The sequence below is a fragment of the Blastomyces gilchristii genome, assembly GCF_000003855.2.
Source record: "Blastomyces gilchristii SLH14081 genomic scaffold supercont1.13, whole genome shotgun sequence".
Taxonomy (NCBI): domain Eukaryota; kingdom Fungi; phylum Ascomycota; class Eurotiomycetes; order Onygenales; family Ajellomycetaceae; genus Blastomyces; species Blastomyces gilchristii.
Window position 1 is genome coordinate 1,548,019 of NW_003101670.1, and position 12,571 is coordinate 1,560,589.

General features: G+C 46.0%; 6 protein-coding genes across 6 annotated transcripts; 3 read left to right on the forward strand and 3 right to left on the reverse strand.

Moving 5' to 3' along the window:
- Positions 1–245: 245 nt before the first annotated feature.
- On the reverse strand, positions 246–843 carry BDBG_06428 (uncharacterized protein; the record flags this gene model as incomplete). The annotated part of the gene is made up of 2 exons (XM_031722604.1): positions 246–410; positions 475–843. 2 exons carry the CDS (start codon positions 841–843, stop codon positions 246–248), a joined length of 534 nt encoding a protein of 177 aa, XP_031579422.1.
- Positions 844–1,701: 858 nt separating this feature from the next.
- Positions 1,702–1,884, forward strand: BDBG_17387 (uncharacterized protein; the record flags this gene model as incomplete). Its single annotated transcript, XM_031725122.1, has 1 exon — positions 1,702–1,884. The coding sequence occupies one exon, from the start codon at positions 1,702–1,704 to the stop codon at positions 1,882–1,884; it is 183 nt and encodes a 60-aa protein (XP_031579423.1).
- A 128-nt stretch (positions 1,885–2,012) lies between these two features.
- Positions 2,013–2,646, forward strand: BDBG_06429 (uncharacterized protein; the record flags this gene model as incomplete). The annotated part of the gene is made up of 2 exons (XM_002623535.1): positions 2,013–2,198; positions 2,254–2,646. 2 exons carry the CDS (start codon positions 2,013–2,015, stop codon positions 2,644–2,646), a joined length of 579 nt encoding a protein of 192 aa, XP_002623581.1.
- Positions 2,647–4,732: 2,086 nt separating this feature from the next.
- On the forward strand, positions 4,733–5,332 carry BDBG_06430 (uncharacterized protein; the record flags this gene model as incomplete). Its single annotated transcript, XM_002623536.2, has 1 exon — positions 4,733–5,332. The coding sequence occupies one exon, from the start codon at positions 4,733–4,735 to the stop codon at positions 5,330–5,332; it is 600 nt and encodes a 199-aa protein (XP_002623582.1).
- Positions 5,333–8,446: 3,114 nt separating this feature from the next.
- On the reverse strand, positions 8,447–11,553 carry BDBG_17388 (uncharacterized protein; the record flags this gene model as incomplete). The annotated part of the gene is made up of 6 exons (XM_002623538.2): positions 8,447–8,746; positions 8,921–9,535; positions 10,240–10,544; positions 10,586–10,689; positions 10,922–11,122; positions 11,186–11,553. The coding sequence occupies 6 exons, from the start codon at positions 11,551–11,553 to the stop codon at positions 8,447–8,449; spliced, it is 1,893 nt and encodes a 630-aa protein (XP_002623584.2).
- A 463-nt stretch (positions 11,554–12,016) lies between these two features.
- On the reverse strand, positions 12,017–12,544 carry BDBG_06433 (uncharacterized protein; the record flags this gene model as incomplete). The annotated part of the gene is made up of 1 exon (XM_002623539.1): positions 12,017–12,544. One exon carries the CDS (start codon positions 12,542–12,544, stop codon positions 12,017–12,019), a length of 528 nt encoding a protein of 175 aa, XP_002623585.1.
- Between the last annotated feature and the right edge of the window lie 27 nt (positions 12,545–12,571).

Genomic DNA, 12,571 nt, shown 5'->3' on the forward strand with positions numbered 1-12,571 from the left:
TAGGTAACGTAATTCCCAACTGAGCAGATCATCCAACCGAGCAGTCTCCCATTCAAACTGTTTGCAGCTTCCAACTATAAGGAGAATGTAAATCCGAATTGTTCGGGTCCATCGCCAAATATGGAAACAATCAGCCATTTTTAGTAGGAGATACCATCTACCAGTTACATCTTGGAGCTGACATGCCCACACTTTGCTCGGCCCACCCATTGGCTGCGATAAATTGAAGAATCGATATAAATTTATTAGCTAGCTGAGAAATTGTCAAACTCTACAACCTTACTGTCGGTCCTACCTTCCCTGACCAAAAAAGGAGAGCCTCCCAACCTGAGTAATAGGCTCTTCCCTTGACAAATTATTCCCTGGGGTGATGATTTTGCAGCACTTTCCCAATGAAGGGTCTGAAAAACCTGAGAAAAGTCAGTAGAAAAGTCAGTAGTCATCATGCAATTGGGTTATGACCATTGAACTTACCTTGACATTCTCAAAGAACTCCCTGGCTGTTTCTTTGTCCAAATCGCCAATGCTCTTGTCCCGGTCATGGATAAGATCTGCGACTGCCTTGACATACTTCCCAGCAGTCAACTCCATGTCCTCATTTGTTGTATCTGGATTCTTCATTTGGGCAATCATGGTTTCCATCCACCGCTCAATATTCGGCCACTGGGGGATATGCCCACCGGCCATCAATGTCTGGCCCTTGGGGAGGCGGGGGGCGTAGTGAATTGTAGCAGAGGTGAGAAAGGTAGTTCGTCCAGGTCGCAAAACAACATACTTCCATCTTCCACCAGTATAACCTTGGGGATCCCTTATCCAGTCATTGAGTTCCTGCTTGGTGGGCATGACATCCAGCCAAAGCCAACCTGTCCCTCTTGGACTGTTAACAATGTAGAAAATACATGGCTGTCCATATGGGGTGCTGTGTTGTGGCCTCCTTCACAGAGAAGGACCCATTTTAGAACATTTTTCACTCATTCCAGGTGTTAATAACTGCCACAGGCCTCTCAGCACTATTTCCCATCAAAACCACATCACGCACACGTGACAAAAGTTGGCAATTTTCCCCCATTAGGAAGGTTGGGAGGGTTGATTGGATTGGATTGTGTAGGTCGAGGATATTCCAAGGATCTCCAGTTACTTCATTTTTGAGAAATCGTTCGCGAATTTTCATGAAGAGTACGACTTTCAAAGGACTCAAGTTCGCTATTGCGGGATGGGATCTGCAATATCGGGCGATCTAAGCCACTCCACTGGCTGCTGAGATTCCACAATGATTGGAATATTGACATTCCCAGAGTCGACTTTCATCAGTGCACGTTTTACAGACCAAAAAAGCACATCAATACCATCATCAGTTAAGTGTGGCGCAGCGGCACTTCGCAGATCGACAGAATGCCCATGATGCAACTATTGCAACAAGAGCTATTCAAGCTCATGAAGCACAAAAAAGAGATTGACTGAGAGATACTTATCTTCTCAGTCTTGCATGATCTCATAGCAGTGAGAATCTACAGTCACTATACAGTTCTTAAAGAAGAGAAGATGAATTTCTATCACTGCTTAATTCACAAGTTCAATTTTACTACTCTGAATAGCAAAGAGAAATGAATAGTGTATAAATTCATAAGAAATATCTGTGATATATGAATATCAACTCATTTTAAAAGAATATACTCTGCAATTGATCAGATACTCTCTGATATGGATTTTGATATTTCACAGTCAGAACTTCAATGCTCTCAACAATTCAACACTGAATCAGTGCTTGCAGTCAAGGATGATGACAGCCAGCCAAGTCAGCGCCATGTTGCCTCGGCAGGTGTTACCTTTTCGGTTCAGTCACATGACATATGGCAACTTGGCGCTCAGCCGGGAACAACCTAATTCCGGACATGACGTCATTCATTATACAGCTCCAAATGTTTCGACAACATCTGGGAACTTACCTGGGAGACTGGTGCGCATTAATCTAAGTCGGTGGTTTGGCTATCTTCGGTTTCTTACCCGCCCTCATGCCCAGGCACACCAGTCTCCCTCGCGGCCCAGAGGGTACCATCTACGAGGCAAGCGGATTCAACAACAATTTAAGGATTGAGATCAATCCCACAAAGATTAAGTTTATCAAAGAGCTGAAAACATCGGAGGCATTATTGATATTTCATGTGAACTATGATGACATGCCCCGTGTTCTGAAAGTTGTAGGTGCCTTGATTATCAGTGCATCTCAAACACACCAGCTCTGACCCTGTCTAGTTCCACAACAATGAAGATGCTGGGTATGCTGATGACAGGGTCTGTGACTTGAATCACGCTCGCTGCAAAATCCGGGCTTATTGCAGCCTCAAGCGATCTGGCATATGCAATGGGGGCTATGTGCCACAGTTTTATGAATACACACTATCCTTGCGCTCAACTGTCCTTGCCCCTCATCTGAATGCCTTTCAACGCGATGCTGGCCTCTCAAGTGCAATTTTGATGGAATTCCTGCTGAACCCTTTGATAGTGAACTGCATCACTTATAGCAAAGAGCAAATGACCAAGGCAGTCAAAGGCATTCAACAGATACATTCAGCTTTAGTTGAGCACAATGACCCTTATCTCAAAAACATTATGATTGTTCCTGATGACTCGGAAAGAGTTGTGTGAATAGATTTTGATGTTGCAATCACTTACTCTGATAGCACCTACATTGGAGATAAGGAATGTGGCTGGATTGAGATTGAAACTAGGCGGGTTAAGAGTGTTGGGGTGAAACTTGTTGGTGCCTCAGACAATGTTCACTTCTTGTTTCCTTGCCACTGACAGATTTTACAGGCAGATGATCAGAAACAAGGTCTACCCCCCGAATACAAAATATTACTAGAATGACGGTTCGTCCACACGCGCATCCAGACCGACCCTAAGAGCATCACACCCTTCGATAGTGGGGAACCATGGAAGTATGTACCTGCCTATAGTTGAATCCTTGGTCAAGTCTCACGAAGACCAAGCGATTCGTGTGCTATAAATTTTCCGCATCTCTCATCTCTACAATCTTTCCATTCCAATTGTACCTACCCAAACGATCGTAGACCCAGTAGTCGGAATAGTTTAGGGAGCCGTGGTATAACCAAAAAAGAGAGCGAGAGAGGAGAGGCAGGAGCTCTGAAATTTTTAACGCCCTAGCATGTCGCACCTTGTACAACCTCTGTGGCTTATATGAAATAGTTGTTGACAGGAAGTTAACTACCTTTGATATTTATAATGCTAATCATTACGTCACTTCTGTCAACAATGACTACATGTTTCACAATGAGGTAAATCGCCGATCTCGTTGCTCCCTTCAGAATCCGGCGGCCCCCGTTGGCGTCAACTCTCATATAGCCCGACAACTTGTGTGTTTAGGTATTTGGTAGTAGGGAGACTCTCCTCTCTCGCCATCAATATTCTCCGAGGAGGTATCTGAATGCAGATGCACATAAGCTCACCCAGAGCCCCCTTCGAAGAGCTTGAAAATGGGACAGGATTTTTGTCTCCACAGTACTCCAATATAACTAGCAAGCAAGTGTATAACCAGTAGACAGAAGTTGAGTAGGGTCAGAAAAGAATCTAACGGATTGGTGTGGTAACATGCGACGGTCCAAATCATTTGTTGACTAAGGTATACAAAGAGCCCATGGTGCGTGTCACCGGACCTTCATCTTCCTAGAATTAATCTAGTCTAGGGTGACATCCCTGGTGGTTCCAGGCATCCTGGACTTGGAAACAAACTCCGACTTACATCCAAGTGAGCTCCCATGGAATGAATATATTATGCCCCGCAATGCCGAAACGGTTCATACTGCCCTCCCTGCTGGGGGTGGCAGCAAGGATATTGAATGCTTTTGGCCAGATTATGACCAAATCCGTGAGAGTGCCCACCAGCTCAGGCTACTCGTAGATGCCTCTTGTGATGTATAATGCAGTTGTTTGGAGATACAATTGGCACAGTCTCATGTACATAGATCTATATAGATTGTCTGATGTTTCGCACCTCCCCGGACCTGTAATGAGCAATACATATTTGTCAGGGACAAAACGTCACGACTACACGCTATTAGTAAGATGGAAGAGATGATGTCCCATAGCGGGAATGTAAGACACTTATCAAAGGCTTAAGCAGGTCTCAAGGAAAATGAGTTCATGGAAAGGAAACTAAGGGAATGGCCAACGAGGGATTGTGCTTGGGTGGAGGGTTTGTGGGGAGGAAGCAGGTCCATGAGAGGGAAATGGGTGGCCAGGAGATTCCATATCGGTGACAAGCTCACTGGGCAATCATGCGGTTTCATGCGGTTTCAAAGAATGGGTGATTGAGTCACTCGATATGAATGACGGAGGATTGCTCTCCACTCCATGGATGGGGCTTGTCGCAAGTGAGAGGTATGATCTTCTTAGTATAAGAGTTGCCATCTGGACGGAAGTAGGCCCAAAAAAGATCGTTATTTAATGAAAAGCTACATCAATTGTGCGATAGCAACTAAACCATCATTGAGGGCAGACATTCCGTCGATCGTCCATTGGGAAATCGGCACGGCCCTGTGTGAATGTAGGTCCAGCTTCATGGAGACGCAGTGTGTTTTGAAATCCCGGTCCGTAAACCGTGTGACCCTTGGTTCCGACAGTCCTGGCTTTTCGGATCTAGTGCCACAGTGTATATAAGGATTGCATGGATACAGCCATGGGAGACTGTCATATTTCGTACCCATATAATATCATGTGGTCTAAGAACTCTGATAAACGAGACACTCTCTTTCCAAGGAGCGAGGATGCTGTATTCGCTAGTCCTTGCATGCCGCCCGCCCCAGTACCCAAAATCACAGATTTCATATCTGACATAGCCGAATCTTCCAGAGAACTGTCACAGGCTGCTAAAGAACAAGCATGGAAAGAGGAGTCTGATAACCACTTTTTATCTTTCATATCACCTTCCCAAGGAGAACCATGGAGCAAATACCAACACTTTATGATAGAGGAGCAGGCGGGAAGAAAAACGGTCGCCTATTCAAATAACATCACATTTGATCTCGTTGCTATCAGGGAATGGAAGCTATTTCTCGGAGACACTCTCGACCGCTTGAGGAAAACTAGCCATTCAAACATTGTCAATCTTAAGGAGGTTTACCAAAGTGGAGAGACCCTCTTCCTTGTCTATGAGAACATGGATACATCTCATGTATCTTTGGAGAACATCGAAGATAACCCAAGTGAGTCCCTGAATGAATTCGAAATCACTGCTCTTTGCAAGCAGGCAAGTTCTCCTACTTCTCATAAGAATCGAAATGAGGTATTGATCCATGAAGTAGGTACTGAATGATCTATTGTTTATCCATAATGAGCTGCAAGTCAATCACAACAACATCAGCAGTACGAATATACTTCTGACAAAGGCAGGGAATGTCAAAATTGATTGGCCTTCCATCTCTCCTATATAATACCTGCAGGTTGCTGACTGACACAGCCAATGTTGCCGAGGCGATGCTCCGTAACCATCCTGGGAAACAGAGCAATATTCGTGCGCTGAGAGCTATGATATCGAGGTTGATGATGGGGAACAGGTGGGGCCCGCAAATTCACGAATTTCTGGAACTGGCTAAATCTGCAACGGCCGACGTGCTCGCAAAACACATATTTCTGGATTTCTCCCCTGGTCCAGGTTGTCTCATTCCGCACGTGCGCGTGGCTGCGATGAACCGGGTATTGATGTGGGGATTAGCGCCTTAGTACCCCATAACATAGCCATTTTCACCCAAAACGCACAAGGGCTCATTAGTGGCTAGCACGGAAAACCAAGCAGCTAATCTACTGCTGGGAGATAAACCTCACGCACCACAATTGCACTCTAATACAAGAAGGTCTCTCGAGTATCGAAGAACAGCATAAGCTGTTCCTTGAGATGGAAATAAGTGTTCAGCGCACAATCATAGGAAAGTACACCTGGTACGCCTCTGACGCCTAGGGAGAGTCTGAAGAAGTGTGCGCTCTGTACTGTTAACGAAGGAAAAGCGCATGTTGCACGAGTTTTGTCAGGTCGGGGAAATTTTGGCATTGCAATCAAGCTTACTCTTCCTCAGCATTTCCATGTGTTTGTAAAATATTATGTGCAAAGGGGGACTCTGTTGTCGGACTCCTATATGTAAAGTAGAGATGAAGATTTTACATATTTGACCAACTTCATAACCTATTGAACGTTCCAACGAGGAAGACAAAAATGACGCATGTATTCCAGAAATCCACTAAGGCATGCCTTGCACCGAGTGGAGTGCGCCACTCCTCATCGTTTGGCATTCCCGTCATCAGATGCGACGAGATCAAGTGTAAAGGAAAAAGAAAGCATTAGTCTGGAGACAGTCTCAAAAGGGTTGTTCCTACCCAACCTGCTTACCAACCTTACTTTTAAGCAGTGACAGGGTAGTGATGCTTCGGCGGAATAAATACAACGCAGTTCGTCTTAAAAGGAGCCGATGATATGTTTCTTGAACTAGCATCAAACTTGTATTGGCCGTTCAACTATTTACTCCTCTCCAATCTCTGGAAAGCTACATTTGGGTTCCTAATGTTGTCGCCGCTTTCAACAGTTCATCAGAGATTATCACACTGGTTCTTGCGAGTCTACCCGACTTTGAAGCTCTTTTTGCGATAATCCATGTCGAAGGCTCATTTCGGTGTTTAGATTCACCCTAGCTGGGAAAGAGAAATTTTTACGCTCAGTATTTTCAAACATCATTCGCGCTGCAACCAAGCGTATAAACATCTTAGTCCATAAACTGGATGGCTTTGACTGTGCGGTAATCCTCGCGGACGCCAGGACCCTGTTTTCGTATTTTGCGCTCCTGGAGTCGACGATCAAAACCCATCAGGTACAGTTGCAATCCAAACTTAAATTGAAGTTCGTTAACCGACATTCATATTAGACCGAGCCACAATCCAAGGGAGGCCTGTAATGAGCACCTCTGTTCATTAAAAGGATTCGCATAGATTCAGAGAATCCATTGTTAGAGGTAGAAAAAAGAGAAAAACGAAGGTGGAAATCAGACAAGAACGGAGGAAGTAGTATACCGGGTCATGGTGCGTCTTTATATGCCTTCGGCTGTCTTGGCGCCGTTATGTTTTAATACATGCAATAAAATGAAGATGCCAGGGTAGTTATGGGTTATGCCGGCAGTATGCTAGTCGTTGTATAAATCCCAAGAAAAGACCGTATGAAGGCGACGATTCTGCAAACAAAAAAGGGCAGATTTTCCATCACTTTTCTGTCCAGGCCACATCTCCCAACATTCGATGGATTTTCTAAATAGGAAAACGAGAATCATTACCACTTAGAGAATGTTTGCTCCCAGTTGACATTGCTTCTCCAAGTCTAGAGTCTAAAGTCGACCGCTAGCCTGTTCGTTCAACGTACACCACCCGAGGAACGTTAGAAGAGGCGATCGTTAAGGGGTATATGGTCGGATATGATTAATATGATATTAATATGGCCTGCCGTAAGGAACTTCGGTGATTAGCATACATATCTGTGGATTCATTCTTATAGCCGGGGAAACAAGGAGGAAGCACGTGGCTCCTGCCCGATATGCCAGAGGACAATGCGCTCTCACAAGGTTCCAGAGGCTGCGGGCCAGATGGAAACATTGAGTGAAGTTGAGCGATCTCCTTCGACGATCGATCGAACTCGTATTTCATTCCTTCTTGCATGATCCATCCGCTTGGTTGGGCCTGGGCTTTGCTTCGGTGATCTGCTGCCGTTGCGGTATTTGTGTCAGCGGCAACAGAATTGCCTAGGGGAACTGTAGACCGGTTTGGCAACCAGTTTTATATGTCTACGACTTACGTGATGATTTTGTCGCGCTCGTATATGAGCATCAATGATAATCATGTATTAGCCAATATCTTCAGTATATCCTCAGACTGGAGCTAAGCTATCAATTTCAATAACTATTTCTATACGGATTCGGCTGATGCTTAGTGACGGCGTGTCAGAATCATAGCATAAACATCATAGCTGCTGAATCAATCCCCAAATAGAATCAAAAAACAAAAATCAATTCCACTTCTACATGTAATCTTCAGAATTCGCATGCTCTCATTCTGTGACTCTGCTGAATGTATCTACTCAGTTGAGCAAGCTCTCCTTTATCTGAGGGCGAGCGCGGTCAGAGAGGAATTGGCCTCATCATTCAACCAGAACAAGCATGGTTGGTCCCGCTGCTTCCAGCACTCGTCTGTGCGAGAGGGTTTTGAATTGATTGTCTTCAAGGAACATGATAAACATGCGCTTGCGGCTTGCAAGATCAGCCAACATTTCACTCAATGCCTGCTGACCGGAGTCTGATGCTGAGTATTTTGCATACTCTTCATCATGATAATTGAAGAGCATAAAGGGCTTCTCCATACTCTCAAGGAAGATCTCAATCATAGCGGAAGGTTTTCTCTATTCTGGGATAGGGTGAAACACTTCCATTGATATGTCCTTTGAAGTTTCAAAACCAGGAGCAAACTCGTTTTCCGCTAGGCTGTATGTGTCAATGAGATCCATCACCTCGCTGTCCGTTTCTGGGGCTGCAGTGTACACTGAACTTGGTGCAAGAATTGCCCTTCCCGCGGTTCCAGTAATATTAGCATAAGGTGTGCCAAGAGCGTAATCCAGCTGCTCAAATAACCCCAAGTCTCCAAAGAAGCAGATGAAGATGTCATGTAGGATTCCAAGCCACGTAAGATTACGCCCTGTTGTCTTTCACATATCCATAAGGATCACATCTGGAATGAGGTGATCTTGATATATTTCAAGAACATCGAAGTTTGGTCGACCACAACACTGTGTTTTTGGCAGAGGGGGGGAATCTGTGATGAGTTGACAGTTGTCTACACTGGTTAGGGTTGCTTCCTCAATCACCTCATTACCAACCATGCACAGAGCGTGGATCTGTGGAGTGCTGAAACCCAGATAAGTCACTTGATGGGCAAGTTTGCTCCACCATGATTGATGAAGGCAATGGGTTAAACGCCTCCCCTTAGGCTTTCTGGGAGCCACATCATACCGTATGGTGTAAAGATGCAGGTGGCAGTAGCACCTGGCCTTGGTGGTCTCATCTAGCGCAGGGGACATATTTTCTTCCAAGTGAGTAGTTCTTTTCCGCGTTTGACTTGCTTTGAAGAATTCTCTTCTTATTGTGCTCCGGCTTCCTCGCGTAAAGGAGGGCAACAGCTCCCGAAGTATTGCTGAACAAGATTTGAGGACTCGCCCATCATAACTCAAAGTGTGGAAACTCAGTATTCTCCCTGGGATGTCAGATAAGCTGTTCAGAAGAACTCTCCGGTCATCATGATGAGTCACCTGTGAGAAGATCTCTTCTTTGTTAATCAAAGCTTCTATCTTCATGCGGTCATCACTGGAGCTTTTCAGTACAAGAGTCTCCACCATGCAGACTGTGGCAGTATCAGTGCAGGATTTCAGTTTTTCATCCTTCTCAAGAAAGGCTTTCCAAGCGTCTCTCATGCGCATCATGTAACATGTGAGTTCCTTGATCCTATTAGCGTCGAAAAAAGGGCCTTGGACCATGCTAGCCTTACCTCTGTGTAATGCATATGCACAAAATCCCTGATCGCTCCGAAGTGAAAATCCTTCCATAAACCCATCACAGGAATAAGCTCATTGAGTGCTCCGGCTAAAGCGCGCATGCCAGAACTACTGTAAATGCGATCAAATGTATGCCATTCATGCTGTTTCAAGCATGAATGCAAGACATCTGCTTGTGCATCATGTCCTGATATTTGAAAGGCCCGAATGCTTCGAAAATTATAGCCATCACATGGAGGGAGTTGTGCCATCTTTAATAAGCTCTTGAGTGGAAGCAGGTGATATCTTGAATGAGAGAGACCTGTGCATAACCACCGGTTATGCCTCTCAATTTAAGGTTATGTACTGGCGACTGAAGGATATTGGAAAATCAAATCGCCATAAAGCCGGATCTATGGACTGCGCCCTTCAGTCACCATTACACCCGTCATCCCTCTCCCGTCATCCCTCTACGGCCGTCACAGCGCACTACTATATATACAGGAGTTTCTGCTCTCTTCCTTGGAAATTCAGCTCTTCTTGCAAAAAGCGCCTAGCTGTGACACGAGTTATTCTTGCATGAATTGCTTTCTTTCCACTAGAGCTTCCTCTATCCATAGTCTTCCTCTGTATCTCTGCCTTGTAGAATGATTGGAATTGTCACGAACCAAATCTCCGCAAGCACAACTGATAGTGGATTCCTCCCAGGAATCCAGCTTTGAGACACAATGTCCTTGCTGTAGATTATGGAGGTCGGCCTGTTGCTTTTCCTCTGCACCTTTCATATCTTTCCATTTGCCTTTGATGCCTTCAACTATTCTCTCACGATGGGATGGCACTCGCTCGTTGAAATTGACCAGGACGTCCTTCCATTTCTTATGTGGATATCTCTCCTTCAAGCTTTGCAGCAGCTCCTCTTCGCTCGGCCAGTATGGATCGCGGCGATCAGATGCACGTGAGGGCGTTGGCGCGGCTACGAAGATGGAAATGCACCACCGATCTCCAGAAACCCACAGCCCGCGGCCCCGAAGCGTCCGCAAAGACCTCCGGAATCTGGTCCCTGGTTTCCCGCCAGCTCGTGTTCATCATCAACCGCTACACTCGGAATTTTGCACCCTCTTTGAAATTCTAGCCGTTAGCCATACGGACTACGTGTGGCGAGAAATAAGCAGAATTGGACTTCATTTTTCTTGGAGGCTATGTACTCTATGACTGCATAACTACTGTTGGAACGTATATCTTGTATTTCTTTGTGAATTGCTCTCCCCAAAGCAATGAAGCTGTCTTTCATGTCCGCCCGCGTTTCCATTGCACCTTTTTGCGACTTTTCCTTGCGATACCTTGACGGACGCGCTGACTGTGGCATCGTGATCGTTCTGGACTTTGCGTAAATATAAGAAATTGCGCAGGAACAATACGAGCATTACAGCGGTCGAAGAAGCGGTTAAACTAGCTGTCACGATTGCCGGCACCGACCAGTGCCCGCCTTTCCCGGTGTAGACAGCAATGATCGTATTGATCATACCGATGAGAGCATTCAAAAAACTCGGCCTGGAATCGTTCCTCTCGTCAGCGAAGTAATCCTCTTTGGAGCCAGTGTCCTTATGTGCCTACATAATCAGCCGATTGATAACCCATGTCAATACGTCCTTCCATATCTTCCATAGCCAGAACATCCCACACGCGCCGACGAGGCAGCAAATAGCAGCTATCCAGAGAAGTGGAGTGTTCTGCACAACGTGGGCAACCATGTTCGTCGGTACACTTTTATCGGCCCCTGGCTGCAAAGCGGATGATGCGCGCATCGAGGTGAACGTGCCAGGAAATACCAGATATCCCGCAAGAAGGATCCAGGTGAAGAATGCCGCGAGCATGTTGTGCAGGATCGGTATCCGCTCGGCTTGAAGCAGGATTGTCATGTACGGCGTGACGTAGCGTGGGAGCTCATCTACACTGAGAATCCGGCCTCGAGTCGAGCTCATGTTTTTGGATTGAAATGTATTGGTAAATTTAGCAATGAAAAACAACTAAGTTTTTTTACTTCGTGTGAAGAGAATCCACCGGCTACAAAACTACGAGAAATAAGTCTACGACGGGTGCTACCGTAAGATATACCCCCTCCATAGATACAGAACTGGATTTCTTGACTTCCGTCATTTCGGGCGAAACGATCCAACATGCTGGCCAATTATCAGCGTGCGTTTCCTCAAAGGTTGCCGCGAACTAGTGTTTCAGCCCTGGAGCCAGATACCCTTGCAGGCTCTGTCACTAGTCCAGCGAATATAGGCCAATGAATGGCGTGGAAATCACCCACCAGCCTCATCTTGGACCCACTTGCTTGACTCGTGAGTCGGCTCTGACGAGCGAGAATGACTCTAGTTCTGGGCTCTAAGCCTGCATTTCGGGTCAGGTTACTTCTTGTACTCATGTTGGGTTCACGTTCACTCATCCTCTCTGAGCTCGCGGATCTCCTCCTTTAGGATTCCATGAACGACGATCTCGCCTGTTTTGTGGGGCAAGAACAAGGGCCAACTGGATGTGCCAGACAATGCTCGAGGCAGAGATGGCATAGCGGGCGCAGGGACGAAGCACAGCGTGTAGTTCTCGCCACCGGGCTGGTCGATATGTATAGGATGAACCAGGGGGGTTCAGATCCTGTTTTGGCAGGGTGCAGTTCTGGAAGTATTGGTTTAGATACCAGCCCAGATTTTCCGCATTTCGAAAAGGCGACTCATCAAACTCAGGGTAATAGTCGGTGAGGGTATCAATTTCCGGCGGCTGGATCGGAGCGTTGTAAGGTCTAAAGAAGAGTGGCTCCTTTTCTAGGGACATTGACATCCAGAGTTGCTGTATACCCAATTGCCTCAGGTCGGCACGTGAGATATAGGGGCTTGTTAATTGTTCAAGGGATTTTTTGATGGCTCGCAGCATCTTGCGACGCGAGTTCCGCTCTCGGAGGTTGTCAGCTGCCATAACTCTGGGAGATTTGTGTATTCAGTG